The sequence below is a fragment of the Dermacentor andersoni genome, chromosome 2, assembly GCF_023375885.2.
Source record: "Dermacentor andersoni chromosome 2, qqDerAnde1_hic_scaffold, whole genome shotgun sequence".
Lineage (NCBI taxonomy): Eukaryota > Metazoa > Arthropoda > Arachnida > Ixodida > Ixodidae > Dermacentor > Dermacentor andersoni.
Window position 1 is genome coordinate 225117618 of NC_092815.1, and position 15250 is coordinate 225132867.

General features: G+C 47.9%; 1 protein-coding gene across 1 annotated transcript in view; it reads left to right on the top strand.

Annotated features, from left to right (window-relative positions):
- LOC126539762 (ATP-binding cassette sub-family C member 4-like) overlaps positions 1–15250 on the top strand; it is a 390950-nt gene that overhangs the window by 181213 nt on the left and 194487 nt on the right. Inside the window, exons 11-13 of the mRNA XM_050186602.3 lie at positions 1150–1341; positions 2342–2436; positions 5252–5338. Of these exons, the coding sequence (XP_050042559.1) occupies positions 1150–1341; positions 2342–2436; positions 5252–5338 (374 nt within the window). The remainder of the gene's footprint in view (positions 1–1149; positions 1342–2341; positions 2437–5251; positions 5339–15250) is intronic.

A 15250-nucleotide genomic window follows, 5' to 3' on the forward strand; every position in this document is an offset into this window, starting at 1 on the left:
AGCTCCATTTTCTTTTTTCTTAATGTCATTTAGAATACCTGCTATCCCCGTTTGCTCTTTGAGACTTTTGAATGGACGCTCGCGAAAACCAAGTCATCAAAATTGATTCTCAGGCATCTACAACGACTTCCCGTAAAATCTGCCACTTTCTTTAGGACGTCAAACGTTGTAACATAACTGCACTGTGCGGTTACTTTTGGCTCTTCCGTATGCGTACTATATAAAACAGTGCAGTATCCTACACAACAATGACTGCTCACCAGTGCATGCATTTATGGTTTATTTTCCAAAGACACCGTGTTAGATTACATTCTTTCATGTGGTATGTTTGCGTCTCACATTTCAAATTAAGCATTTTATTGCTTTGCGTTGTCTCTTGAGAAATAAGAAAGTAAAGAAAATGTTTATCAATGTTCGCATAATCGCTGAGGTTTGTGCTTCATTTTAAAGTACGTAGTCAGCCTGTAGAATTGTTAAGAAGGCATAAGTTGAACAGACGCTGACCCACCTTGAAGCAATAAGGGGGTCGTTGCCGTGCCGTAAAAGTTCTACACCCGTCTCCTAGGACAACTGAGTAATCTTTCTTATAGAAGTGCCTTCAACATTTGTTAATTGAACTTCACTTGCGAAGCAAATGCTCCTAGGATGTTTAAAAACTGAAGCGGCTTTGAGAAAAGCTCTTTATAGACTTTTTTAAACCTCGGGCAAGGGCTTTGAGCAAGCGTGTCCAGCAGCTGTAGACATGTCGAAATTTCAACGCAAAGAATTAGACAAGGACGGAAGCGAGACATGATAGACATTGTAGGTCATTCTCCCTGCGCACAGACGTCAACAAAACATTCAAAACACTGTGAGAAAAAGTAACGGTTTCTGAAAATAAACTCGTTTTCACTAACAATAAGGAAACGTTGCCAAACTGTCGCTTTAGTTGCTTGGAGACGCTGTGATAGGTAGGGTAACAAAACCGGCTAGATCGTGCCGCTTTTGAAGTGCCGCGTAAAGCAGACGTAAAAAGGTCTCATTGTCGAAGCCGTGAGATGAGGTAGGAATCTCCACGCCTCAGTGCTATTATTAGGTTTCGTTTCTTCTGGAAGCACCATTTGTGCGTACTTGCTCGGTAGAGTTGTGTCGCTTTGTGCTGGATCGCAGACGTCGCTGCTGATGACCATCTTGGGCGAGCTGCGGCTGTCAGCTGGCAGTGCCAAAGCTCTTGGCCGCATCGCTTACGCTTCGCAAGAACCATGGATGTTCACTGGCAGCCTCAGGAACAACGTGGTCTTTGACAGCGCCTACGATCGGGAACGCTACCGGAGGGTCATACACGCCGCCGCCATGGAAAGGGTACGTGGGCCGCAGCGCTTCCTGTGGGCGTGTTCTCGTAGGGCTCTTGTGGTGCAAAATGTTATTTTCCATCAACACTGCAGGAGGACTCGGCAGCAATTGAACGCCTTCAACTACAGATTCATCTTTGCCTGCATCGCAGTTTATTAAGAAATACACTGTCGATAAAAATTAGCGTCAAAAACATTTGTTCAACAGCGGACAAGCTAAGTAAGCATCAATTAGGAGACAGCGCTTCAAACAGATACTTAGTTTTGTGAGACCCGAGACAAGCTTCGTTATCGGCGCGCTCGCAGATAGGCTTCCTTTTTTCGCCACGGTTGATCGCATCAAGACTCCATCCTCTTGCGACATCTCTCTTTTGTGCGCTACTCCACAACGCGAAAGGGACACTGTCAAGAAAAAGTGCTATCGAGCAAGTGGTACAACGATAACTATCAGAAGGACTGGCTTTTTCATGCCATAAGTATCGACTACATCTTGACTGAGCATTGTCACTATTAAGTACGAGACTGCGTAGTTTACCGGTGTATCAGTAGTAGAAAGCTTTTAGTGTACAAAATAAGAGCGGCCTTCAGGCTGCTCGGGGCCCCTATTGTAGGACTCCGCTGGCGTGACCTCTTCGGCTCGCCTGGAGTATGGCAGTCCACTGTACCGCCGCCCCCTCCGAGCTGGAGAGCAAAGCCTCCCATCTTTCGAGCGTTGTGGATGTTTTCTTGCCGCTCCTCGATGCGTTCCTACGTGATATTGTCCACCGTCTTATCAGACCCGCACCAGGGGCACTCATCTGGATGTCTTTATCTATTTCGTGCAGGGGATGTAGGTGTGCGTAAGCTTTAGTTTGCTACCTCATCCAGGTGACTTGTTCTGCTTTGCTTAGTACCGATTGCGTGCAAGACCGATGCAGAACATTGTTTAAGTGTCAAGTCTAGGTGAAAGCAACAAAGCTCTGTTCCAATGCTGTAGCGCGCATGCGTCATGCCTCGTGCACTGTTTGCAGGACCTGACACTACTACCCTATGGAGACCGGACCCTTGTGGGTGACAGAGGGGTATCTCTTAGTGGAGGACAGAAGGCCAGGGTTAACCTTGCCAGGTAATTAATTTTCTTCCGCCTGTGACAATAAGTCGTGCATTAGCGCACAGTAGGTGCGACTCGTTTATATATATATATATATATATACATATATATATATATATATATTATCCGGAGAAGCTAACAAACAATGATACCGTGGACAACATACAGGAAATTACTTGTATTGCTCATTCAGTTAAAGAAGTAATAAATTATTCGGAATGAAAGTGGATGAAAAACTAGGTGGGGAACGTCATATCATAAGAAGCCAACAAACACTGACAACAAGGACAACATAGGGGAAATTACTTGTGCTTAATAAATGAAATAAAGAAACGATAAATTCATGGAAATTAAAGTAGACGAAAAAACAACTTGCTGCAGGTGGGAACCGAACCCACAACCTTCGCAATTCACGAAGGATATGACTGATAAAAATCGGGCCCCTCGGTTAACCCCCTTTCTTCTCGTTTGTTAGGTGGGGAACGATCACACGTCTTCGCATTATGCGTGCGATGCTACTTATGATATTGTCACGGTGCCACGAGAGGGACAAAGACGACGATCACCAACAAGACGAAAGAGACGACGAAGTGGGGCTAATCTAACGTTCGGCAATACAGGTTGTACCGGCCATATATTCTGCACAGTAAACACGGTCGCATTTGACCTTATATCTCTGCCCATTGCAAACGCACCATTGCAAAGGCACCAATAATTGTTAAATAAACTTCACCTGGAATAATGCTTAGTATACTGCCATCGAGTCAAGAGTAAAATGAACGGCGGCCAGAATTACCATTTGTTGGGTGTTTGTAAACTGTGGTGTCGTCTCCCTTCTGTCCTTGTTCGCTGGCGCTAAAATGTTTTCCAAGGCGGTCAGAATGGAATGGAATGGAAAACTTTATTGTTTCTTTAAGATATTAGCGAGTTGAGGACGAAGTCTTCATTCTTGAAAACTTTGGGTCCTCTTCAGCCTTGGGTGGGCCCCTAGTCCAGGGCACCACTGAGTCGGGCCACCTCGCTTGCGTGTGCTATGAGGGCCCTTTGGACCCCTAGCTCGCAGCTGGTGAGCCGGCTCTCCCATTGCTCCGCACTTGGTGTTGTATGTTTGTGGAATGTCTTGTTTCTCTCGCATTCCCATGTGATGTGATATAGTGTTGGCCTTGCTCCGCACCACGGGCATACGCCGCAATATTGTGTGGGGAACATCCTGCTTAGTACGTAAAGATTTGGAAAGGAACCCGTCTGCAGTCTACGCCATCCTGCGGCTTCCTCCTTCGTCAACGCTTTGTGTGGTGGGGGGTATTGGAATCTTCGCCCCCTATATAGGTTTAGCAGCTCTGAATAACTGTCCCCGCAAGTAATCTGAGGCTCTCCCGGGGGGACTGAGGCGCCCGCTTGGATGGTGAAGCCTCGAGCTAAGCTGTCCGCCCCTTCATTGCCCTGAATCCCTGCGTGGCTTGGTATCCAGATTATGTTGTGTGTAGGTTGTCCTTCATAGAGCGGTGCTCTACTAAGGATCTTGAGTGCCGTGCTGCTTATTCTACCCCTGATATAGTTTCGGCACGCCTCTTGTGAGTCTGTTAGGATGTTGAGGGATTTTCCTATCCTGTATCCTTCCTCTGCTGCCAGTGCAACAGCTATTTCCTCTGCTTCGGTTATGTCTGATACCGCTGCCGTGAGACTCGTGATTAGTTTGCTTTTATTATTAGCTACTACCGCTACTGCGTGTTTCCTGTGTTCTTTTGGATAGAGGGAAGCATCTGTGTAGAATGTGTTGTCTCTCTGCCCCATCGTTCTTTCGTAGAATTCTGCCCTAGCCTGTCGCCTGCTGGTATGGAGATTGGGGTCCATATTGCGGGGGACAGGTTGTATACGTAGTTTCTTCCTTAGCAGGTCCGGTATTATTGCAAACAAGATATTTCGGCTCCCATGCGGGTTCACAATGTCATCATCATCATACTTGTTCACACTGCCATCAAACTGGTGCCGTTTGAGGCGCGTTGCCTTTCTTTTCCCCTGACCTTATTTTGAGAGCGTTTTATGCACTTCTTCAGAAAAATATCTATATCGCCGTTCAGTTCTTAGCCCAGTGCCGCGTTGCGTTAGCGTCCCATTGCGATCTTGGCCGCTGCTATATTATCGGGTCTCGAACGGTCGCCTTCCGCAAATTCGAATTTGACTTTGTTATCAACGCACATTCCACAATTGCTGTACAATTGTATTGGTGCTACCCGATCCTTCGCGAATCCTACGCAATTATAGTAAGCGCCAGGAAGTATTATAGTAGGTGAAAAAATTATCCGCCAAAGCAACAGGCCTGCAGGACCGGTGACGCAAAAATGGTCCGCACGTGCCCCTTCGCACGTGCGCGCGTGTGCCATCGATAAGCTGCAGCACGCAGTGATTTTGCGTAGAACATTGTCGCGCTCAATTACGCTGTGCATACCGCTGCATTCTTGCTGTTCGCGTCGCGCGTTTAATTTATAAATAAAGGCAGTACGCTTCAGTAGTAGCACTGCATTCTCTCGTAGTTTACGTATGTTTGTGCATCTATGTCTTTCGCTAATGTCAAGTTGTTACAGCCATCGTCATTAAATGCCCGCCTTCTCAGCGTAAGTACGATGATTTTCCTGTCGGCTGGAGAACAATTGAAAGAAAATGATGTTCAGATCAAGTACTACTACAGGTGTGGAAAAAGGTCGTAGATGTCACGATAAAAAAGGAGGGGCTGGCGAAAGAGGAGGCGGCTTTTTCTCCAACTGTTAAGACATTACGAAGCCAGTGACATACTGTTAGCTCTCACTTACTACTAATTTTCATCCTCTAGGGCACTCTACTACGACGCCGACATCTATCTGCTGGATGATCCTTTGAGTGCTGTCGACACTGCCGTCGCAAAGCATCTCTTCGAAGTGTGAGTGCCGTCATCTCTTGATGCTCACCACTACTGTGAGCGATGTTGTTACTTTCACTATTTAAAGGGACACTAAATGGAAATATTAGGAGAAGCTAAAGTTATAGATTAGTGCTCTAGAATCTCTAAGGCGTGAATATTATCGCGACCAGAGCCTTAATAATTGAGAAATTGAGGTAAATGCAGGACATGATTACTTGCCCGATCACGAAATCACTCCTCATTTAGATTCTGTCACTAGTACTCAACTACTAGTTGTACAAGACATCCTTGTATTGTTTCAAAGAGGAAACAAAGTGCTACTTGTCCAGTTCTATTTTATTTTTATAAAAAAGAACTCATTTAAATTACCCTAGGCAACGACGTAGGCGGACGAGATGTTGTATTTTCGCTCAACTCCACGCCGCCCACGCTTTCGCGTTTCAGTAGTTTCGTTATCGCGTAGTGCTCCGCTGGTTTCGCTGGCTCGGAAACTCCCACAACCTGCAAGTAGCCGAGAATTCAACGTCCATGTGATCTCGCGAGATGCCCGAACGCTCTACGCCTCTTGAGCAAAAAGCAGCTGCAGCACCGAATTCACGGCTCTAGATGGATGGATGTTATGAGCGTCCCCTTTGGAATGGGGCGGTGGGCTGCGCCACCAAGCTCTTGCTATTATACTGCCTAATGTTCTACCTAGGCTAAACAACAATAAAAAAAACATCATGAACTCCCACAACCAAATTTTCTGATCCCCTATTGCGAACTATGCTTTTGTACGTCTTCGTTTTTTGTCGTTTCTCTACTTTTCTTTCACCAGTCCTCCAATCGCCTCTTACTAATACCTATTGCGGACATGTTTACTTTTCCACTGCTCTCGCTGAACCCAAGGGCTTCAAGGAGGCCAGTGGTGCCTAGATCGACTGCTGGGGTAGACGTCTTCACATTCTAATAAAACATGCTCTACAGTTTCTCAAGCTTTATCTCAGCAAGCACATGCTTCTTCCTTCTTATGTTTCGCTTTATAGGTGCGTGTTCTAAGGCATCCCGATCTCGCTTCGAAAAGTATTGAGCTTCCCTTTGAGTTATCATAAATTGTTTCTTTCCTGATTTCGTTTTTTTTTTCTCTCAAGTAGTTACTCATGAGAGGTTTATTTTCCATTGCCGCCACCCATGAGCTCTGTCTTGGCTTGGTAGCGCCGTCTGTCGGGCGCCGTTTTACTTACCGATGGCAGCAAATGTACGAGACGTTCATTTGAAGGATCCCGAGCCGTTTGTACGCAGGCGCGAGTAAGAGCGGGCGCGAAGATTAAAATCTGGGTGAAACCACTCAATCTGGAAAAGTAGCGTCAACCACTTCCGTCCTCCTCCTTTCGGCGCGGCCTCGACGGTGGCGCCGCCCGTGCTGGCCCTGCCGTAGCAGACGACGGCTAACACGCTACCGGAGGAAATCCGCGGAAAAGTTCGTTCGAGCCCTGCGGAACAGTTTTAATGCGAGAGCGTTAAGGGGCTCGTGTAGCAGAAAAGCCGGTGTCGTCGGCGTCAGCGACATTGGCCGTGAGCGATAAATCCCAGAAGGCACTTCATAAATAAAAAAGATCTTGCAAGATGGGCTGGTGGGAATCAAACCAGAGTTTCCGGAGTGTGAGACGGAGACGCTACCACTCAGCTACGAGTTTCATAGTTCAAAGAGGGACATTATCGCCTCTAGTTAATGCGGTGTTGTCTTAGAAACGTGCCGTAGAAAGTTATACTGCGGTGTATATCGGTAATTATGACCATGTAAATTACAGAAGTCGCAGTTTCACGAGTAGCGAAGTACGTTTCCGCTACATTTCTTCGGCATATGCGCACACGCAGAACAATCTTGCGGCAAGCACAGAAGACCCCCTCCTCGCAATGTACGGCGCTGCCCCGACACGTGGCGCGCCACTCGCCCCATGATCGCGTCCGCCTTCATGTCGCGGCCCGGCTGTTTGGCTCGCGTAGATCGTTTGAATAGGCGGTGCGAACGGGGTGCGATAACGCTATCGCGTTCCATTCTTGAAGGCGAAGCTTAAGCGTCCTCCAATTTTTTTTAATCGAGTTCTTGCTTCGTCAGACGGTAACTGGCTTTAAGAATGCCGTGTTGGAATTGCAGAAGAAATAGAGAAAAGGACGATTCTTTAAGGCGTAAAGCACGCGCACGTTGAGAGTTCGTGTTGCTCAAACACGACGCATGCACGCGGTGTGCTCAAAGACGCACGTAATTACCAGAGTTTAAAGCTTTTAAAGCGTGAAAGTATGTGTACGCGGTTTCGCAGGTTCACATACAGTGTATATGACGCATGCGATACCCATTTACTTAATAGGACGCATAAAAATGTTAACGTGAAGCATTACAAATGTTAATCCTTATCACCTGCGGTCCTTTGCGGCCTTTCTCGGCCCTTTTATGCCTGCACACAAAACGTGCGAGTAGCCGCTGCTCATGCCTCCAATATTGAGGACGCGTCCGGCAGCAGCCGGGATAGAGGGGAAATGCATGAGGCCCGTGGAGAAGTTCCTCGTTGGTGTTCCGTAATTCTCCTCGCACGGGCGCGGTATGTTGCACGAGTCGCGGGACACTTTGCTTTTTCTTTTTTTGTTGCGGGGTGCTTTGGTAATCGCGATGATAGGTCGTTTTTCTTTTTTTGACAAGTACTGCTCCAGGAGGGCACATGTAACGGCTAACAGAGGCCTCTGGAGAGCACATCACATTGCAAGTGTTCCCGTTGCCGCTTTGGTGCCCTGGAGGGACCGTTAATAATACGAAATAATGACACGTTGTTACAACTAGTAAATAAAATCTAATAAAGAAATACAATCACGCCGAGGCGCCAACTTCTGGCGCAGCGCTACCGCGCCCGCGCGAGAATTGCGAAACGCCAACGAGGAATTTACCGGCGCACGTACAACTACGATCAAGAGAGAGAGAGAGATGAAGAGGAAAGACAGGGAGTTTAACCAGATATCAGTCTCCCCTTTGCTACCCTACACTGGGCATGAGAGATAGGGGTTAGAAAGAGGACAGAGAGGAAAGCGTTAAAAAAAAACACGCACACATGGAGGCACACACACACAAAAGGCGTTCTAGTTAAAGCGTTCACAAAGGCCGTTAGATCGCAAAAAGCGCAATAGCGCTTGCACGGCCTTTTTCTGTGATGGTAGGTCTTTTCGATGGTGTAAAATTCTTTTTTCCTATAGCGGTTGGTCGTCGAGCTGGTGAAGTTCGTGGCGAAGGCATTCCCGTTGTGGGCTGTACTGCGGGCAGGCGCACAAAATATGGTCAATCGATTCATCATGGCCGCAGTGGTCACAGGTTGCGGTGTCGGTCATCCCTATGCGGAATGCATAGGCTTTGGTAAAGGCAACGCCCAACCACAGTCGATATAAAAGCGTGGCGTCTCCACGGCGAAGCTGTGATGGCGCGCGAAGACTTAATGTGGAATTAATGGAGTACAGTCACGTATTTCCTAAATGGGGCTCATTCTATTGCGACGCGGTGCACTGCCGAGCTAGTAGGCGTAGCTTCCGTAAAGCGTCAGTTCTAGAAAGTGGAATTGGACAGTGGTGCTCCTCAGTATGGGCTGAGCGGCCAGCTTGATCGGCCGGTTCGTTGGCGATAATACCGCAGTGACTTGGAAGCCACTAGAAGGTTATTTCATGACCTTCATCACTTATATGGTGTAACGTTTCTGTAATATGAAATATTATTTGTCCGTGCGGTACGCGTCGTAAAGGTGACAGTAGAGATTGCAGTGCCGCCTTCGAATCACAGAATACCGTTCACTTGTGTGGCGGTTCATCACCAATGTAATCAAGGGCAGTAAAGAGCGCGGCGAGCTCTGCTGCCGTCGATGTTGACGCGTGAGTCGTCTTAAACTTGATTGTTGTAACTTTCGCTGGCATGACGACTGCCGCTGCGGAGCTCTTTGACAGGAAAGATCTATCAGTGTAAATATGCGTACAATCACGGTAGTTCCCGTAGAAAAGTAGTAGCTTGAGCTGTTTAAGGGCTGGTGATGATAGATCATTTTTTTCGCGATGGCAGGTATTATGAGGTTGATTTTTGGCTGAGCGAGGCACCATGGAGGAATCGAAGGTCGCGCAGCCGGAGTGAAACAAGCTGGCAATGATTCATCATATGCGGTTGTCGTTTGGCTGAAAGATGTGCGTGGTCTGTCCTCTGGTAGAGAGTCTAAGTGGTGACGAGTAGTCCTTGCTAGATGCATTTTATGGGTCCTGAGCATTTCACTTTCAATGTGGGTCTTGACAAGGTGGTCTCTAGCGATTGCTATCGTAGCCACTGTTGAAGCACTCTGAGGCAGGCTTAGACAGATCCGCAGCGCTTGAGCCTGAAGACTTTGTATTGTGCGTCGATTCGTTTTACCTGCGTTGGTTATGGCTGGCAAGCTGTATCGCAGAAAGTTTAGAAAAAAGCACCCTGTACAGTTGCAACATGGCACTTGTCGACATTCCCCAGGTATTGCCAGTGAAAAGCTTGAACAGGTGGCGGATGCCTGTCAACCGTTTTTTCACGTATGGTACGTGAGGGCTCCATGGCAATTCCCTGTCGATTATGACGCCTAGAAACTTGTGCGGTCGAACATGTGGTATTATTTGGCCATTTATCATTACGCTGTAGTTTGTCATGGGTTTGCGCGTAAATGGCACTAGTGCGCATTTCTCGGAGGAAATTTCCAGGCCTCGATTACGGGGTAGGTAGCTGTTTGGGTGGCGGCTCTCTGAAGTCTCTCTCGCAACTGTAGGCGTGTTACAGCAGATGTTCAAATGCAGATGTCATCCGCGTACATTGATAACCTTACTGTGCTTGGCACGTGCACAAGGAGAGCCATTATGGTTAGATTAAATAACACAGGGCTAAGTACACCACCCCGGGGGACGCCGCGGCAGCTATAATGTAGAGAACATTGAGAGATAACTCGGTATTCATTGAAACATCCCACCGCCCACTCCTACATCTGCGAGAACAGAGAGGATGGCTTCATGCCTAACGTTGTCATACGCCCCTTTGATGTCGATGAATAAAGAAGCGGAGAGACGCTTGCGGCATTTCTCATGCTGAATGTAGGCGATAGGTCTACGACGTTATTGATCGATGATCGACCACGTCGAAAGCCCGCCATGTCATCCGGGTACGTGTTGTGGCACTGCAAGTACCACTCCAGGCGTCCTAGGGCCATCCTTTCCATTATTTTTCCCACACAGCTTGCCAAAGCGATCGGGCGATATGATGAGAGTTCCAACGGCCACTTGCCAGGCTTCATTAGTGGAACAAGGCGACTCGTCTTCCAGCTTGTTAGTAGTGTGCCGTCTCTCCAATATTCATTGTACAACTTAAGGAGAACACCTCTCGCTCGCTCCTCCAGGTGACACAGCGCTCGGTAGAAAATTCTATCAGGTCCTGGCGCAGATGTGCGGCTACACAAAGCTAATGCTGCTTTAAGTTCGTGTATTGAGAATGATAGATCCATGCGGTGATCACGTGGTGGCGGACAACTACTCGAAGGCGATGGAATGTTGGTAGCTGTGAGTTGACCGGATAATCTGGCGCAGAAATCCTCTGCCACGTCAACCTCCGATCTCTTTTGACAAAGGGTAATAGCCTTGAATAGGAGTCGCTGTACAGGGTGTGTCCGGAGACAGCGCACCGTTCTCCATAGTTGCGATAAAGGCTTGCGTGGATCTAGTGACTCACAGAAGGCAGTCCAACGTTGCGATTCGAACTTGTCTAACCGGCGCTGGACCTTCTTTTGCGTGCGTCTGGCGGTCCGTAAATCGTCCATTGTCTTCGTACGTCGGTATCTTCGTTCAGCACGTCGTCAGATTGCTCGAAGTCGTTCTAGTTCCAAATCAAATTCCATCAGTTTCGAAGAGCTTGTGAGAGTAGTGTCTTGCACCGCGCTCTTTATTGCCTCTTCCAAGTCGAAAGATAGATTGGTGTCGCAGTGTTCTTCCATAATAGACTGAAATTTAGACCAGTCCACTCTTTGGGTCGTATCCCGTGTTTTGGAAGGGGACAATTCTCTGATCTTAACGTACGTGGGAATATGGTCGCGTCCGTGCGTCTCAATGTCCGCAAACCACCCTGCACGTCTGACAAGGCTTCATGAGACGAAAGGCAAGTCAAAACAGCTGCTGTATGTGGAGCCACGTAGAAACGTAGGACTTCCATCATCAGCAACCAAAGCTCATTACGGGAGGTGAAAGCTGCCAGAGCTCTGCCTCTCGCGTTGATCTTTGGACTTCCCCAGAGTGTATGATGGGCGTTGAAATCTCCAATAATGACCCAAGGATTGGGAGTTGAGGAAATGATGTCTCGTAGTCATTCGTGATCAAATCGACTTGACGGAGATAGGTAGGCGCGCACAAAAGTAAACGTTAAATTCTTTTCCATTCTTTTGGGCATACATATTGATTATCGTCATAAGGTGGTACAGGCTGATGAATGCAGGTGAGGTCACGGTGAATAAACACCAAACCTTTACTGTTTTCACCAACAATTGGCCACATAAACGATTCATATCCAGAAAGCCTGATCGTGTTCGATAAGTTCGGCTCGCAAATGGTGATAATGGGAAACATATTGGCATACACGAAGCGACGGAAATCCGAAATGCACGCTCTGAGTCCGCGGGCGTTCCACTGAAAAATAGCTGCTTGTCGGACCTCATTCCTAAAAGACAGTGTCTGGGGAACCATGATATACTCAAGGGTTTCCAGCACCAGACTCATAGAGTCCAGTTCTTGAAGCCCACTTCTGGCAGACGGTGTGTGCATGTTGTTTAGCAACGCGCGAATGGCATTCATTAAAGGCTTAATAACAGTTACGTTCAAAGTGCACGTTAAACATCCCCAGGCGACCTAAATAAAGTTATCCGGAGCCATCCACCACGACCCCCCGCATAGCTTTAGTCACTTTGGGAAGTTAAAAACGTTAATCACCACAAACTAAACCAATACTTGCGGGCGTACCTTCGAAGCTAAACGAGTGCATGCGTAGGTTATAGTGAGCCTTCTGATGCTAACTGTGCCCTCTGTGCTAACTTCTGGTGGAGCTCAAAACATAGCACGAATAAAGTCGCTTTTATGTCCTAGGCCAGCTGCAGATGCGTACACTTTCTGTGTAAGACGAAACTACATGAAAACAAGAGAGCACATTAAAAAAAAAGTCAACTTAAACGCCCTAAAGGCACGCACAGCATGAACACATACACTTTTCGAAGCGGCAGGCGTGAACTAGGCTGAAAAGAAGAGATGAGGATCCATGGCACTTCACAAAGCCATGAGTTTTTGCCACTTCCTTGAAGTCAGCCCGCCGGATCCTATGTATTCACATTTTTCTTTTTGTGCGCTACGCTCACCGGATGGTAAAGAAAGAAGCCTTTTGCCGTCGCTGTGTCGGTTGCAGCAACCGAAGGTGCAGCAGCAAGGCATCACAATTAAGTTCTCGGCCCTAATACCTCGATTTGTTCCCCTAACGCACTCGATCAGTCCGTTTACGCGTACTTTCGTCGCGTAAAGCCAACAATGGCGGTCGAAGCGCGCTGGGAAGAAAAAGTATACGAAAGCGCGGCGCCTGCTTTCGTGGGACACAGATTGGCCAATGGGGTAGCAAAGGAGGTTGGGGCGACAGGAGGCGCGCAAGAGGAAACGTCGGGGAGAGCGGGCTGGCGGACAGATCTAAGAGTGGCGCTACTTTTGGAAAATTGAGGGGCTTTAATTCTGGCGGCTTTTGCTCCATGAATATGTGACTATGCCTAGGCACTGCGGAGGAGGTTTGTTAGCGCGCGTTGTATGCGTTTGTGGCTAGGCGTGCGAGCAATGCGGAGTGGGGTCGAGTGTTTTACGCGCGGACGCTGGCTGCTGGCGTGGTGAAATAGGCAAAGCAGCGAGCACTGACGCCCCATTTGGCGACTGTCTCAAACATACTTCCGAAACAGTGATCACCAAATGAGGCGTCCATGCCCACTGCCTCATAGCGCGTGTAGCGAGCGTCAGAGCGTAAACAAACTCGACCTCACTCCGCCATGCCGGCATGTCTAGGGGACGAACGCGTACAACACGTGCTAAGAAACCTGCTCCGTAGTTCATAGGCGGAGTCATATATTGTAGGATCGCCCGCTCTCATTCGTGCCTCGGCACAAATGGCTGGCGATTCCTCAAATGAACGTCTCGTGCGACAGCATAGGGTTGTCATGGCATATGCAACATCACCACTGTACCAGTTGGCCGACGGAGTAGTTGAATTACGAAAAAGGTATTCGGACCGTTCAGATGCAATTTTCTCATAATCTAAGTCATTTCTTGGCACTGTAAGAGTTGGGGTCGGGCAGCTGGCCCATGCCTTCGTCCAACTCATCCACGCTAAGAACGTCGTTGAAGGGAAGGACTTGTTCTCATCGAGAATGAGGAATATGGGATTTATTTAGAATTTGGACATGAAGGGTGGAGAACGTTAGATTTCATCAGCCTAGCATGACTGAAAGAGAAAGCACACCGAACACCCGACAACTGCCGTTCAACCTTCGGCCAATGAGAACGTCCAAAGTCATTGTAGTCGACCCGCCTTTGAGGGGGAGGGTTTACACACTCACTTCCGCACAGGCTTCACTGAACACACCGAGGTGAGAGGGTTCTCGTCGACAGGAAACTTGACCCAAGCTGGCGCCTCGTGGTCCCAGAGCTTACTCTGCAGCCAGCCGCCGCGTATGTCAATTGAGTGTGGCGACTTCTGGGGCCCGTGAGAAAGCACCCCAAAACACCATTTTCCAGGATTTCGCTTGGTCCAAGCAAACCGTGAAGGCGACAGCCAATGTACTAACAATGCTTGGTCCGCCAGACGTGGCTAGACTCGCTGGCGCCGCTGGCTGCTCGCAGGAGGCGCATTGTCTGCTTTACAAAGCTAGTCATTCCAGCAGGCTGTGAAAATTTTGCAGTTCGGTACCCCTGCAGGCCGATCGTAACAGCACAAAACAACTGTTGCGTCGTTTCTGGAATCGTACTTTACCAGTCCACGTCGACTTAGTATATGACTTCAGTGCCCCTGTAAAGGCTATCTTCAAGTGTGATGTCCGTAAAATCCTTGCACTGCAGGTATTTCTTTACTATGATCAATAGCTATGAGCTGCGGATCCTCAATGCGCTTAGAAAAATCCACGTGACCTTGAACGGGAGCCCCAGGACGTTGGCAAAGCATTGGAAGAACTCGAGTGCCGCGTGAATAATTGGCAAGAAGTTCGACCACAATCTGACAAAACACTAAAGAAGCGTAATTTCTACCCAAGGTGTCCTTTAGATTCTCTCCCAGCACTTTCTATGGGATTAGCATTCTTCATTAGCATTGCCCCGCACTCTGATAATGCACCTTGTATTAAGATTCTAAGAAGCGAGGATATTACCAGAATGTCGGCGTATGATTGAGATAATGTACCGTGAGAGCTGTTTTGTTCAGTTCTTATCTTTCTGTGACGCGAAGCTAGATGCGGCTGCTCTGGTCTATTGATTGCGCAAACGAGAGTGTCTACTTGTATTTTGTGTAGCCATATACGCCCCCATTTGCGAAGCCATCACGTTAAGTCATGTCAATTTTACATGTCAAGCACTTGCGTGTTCCCTTGCTCTTTACTACAAATTATTCGTACTTCTCTGCGACTCCCAGTGCTGTGTTTGTTCATTGCGTCATGGCTGTGATAAATTATTATGATCGGGTCATGCCATGCGACATCAGCAACAAAGCGAACGCCAACAGTTCCTTTTCCGCGGTGCATTTTATTATTCGTTCAATGAAAAATAAGCACGATCAGATTAAAGTTTTTTAGGCAACCTTGCGGGGACGTTTGATTGTTATTCACTGAAACGTGGTGTCAGCATGAAGTAGACCTACTCAAA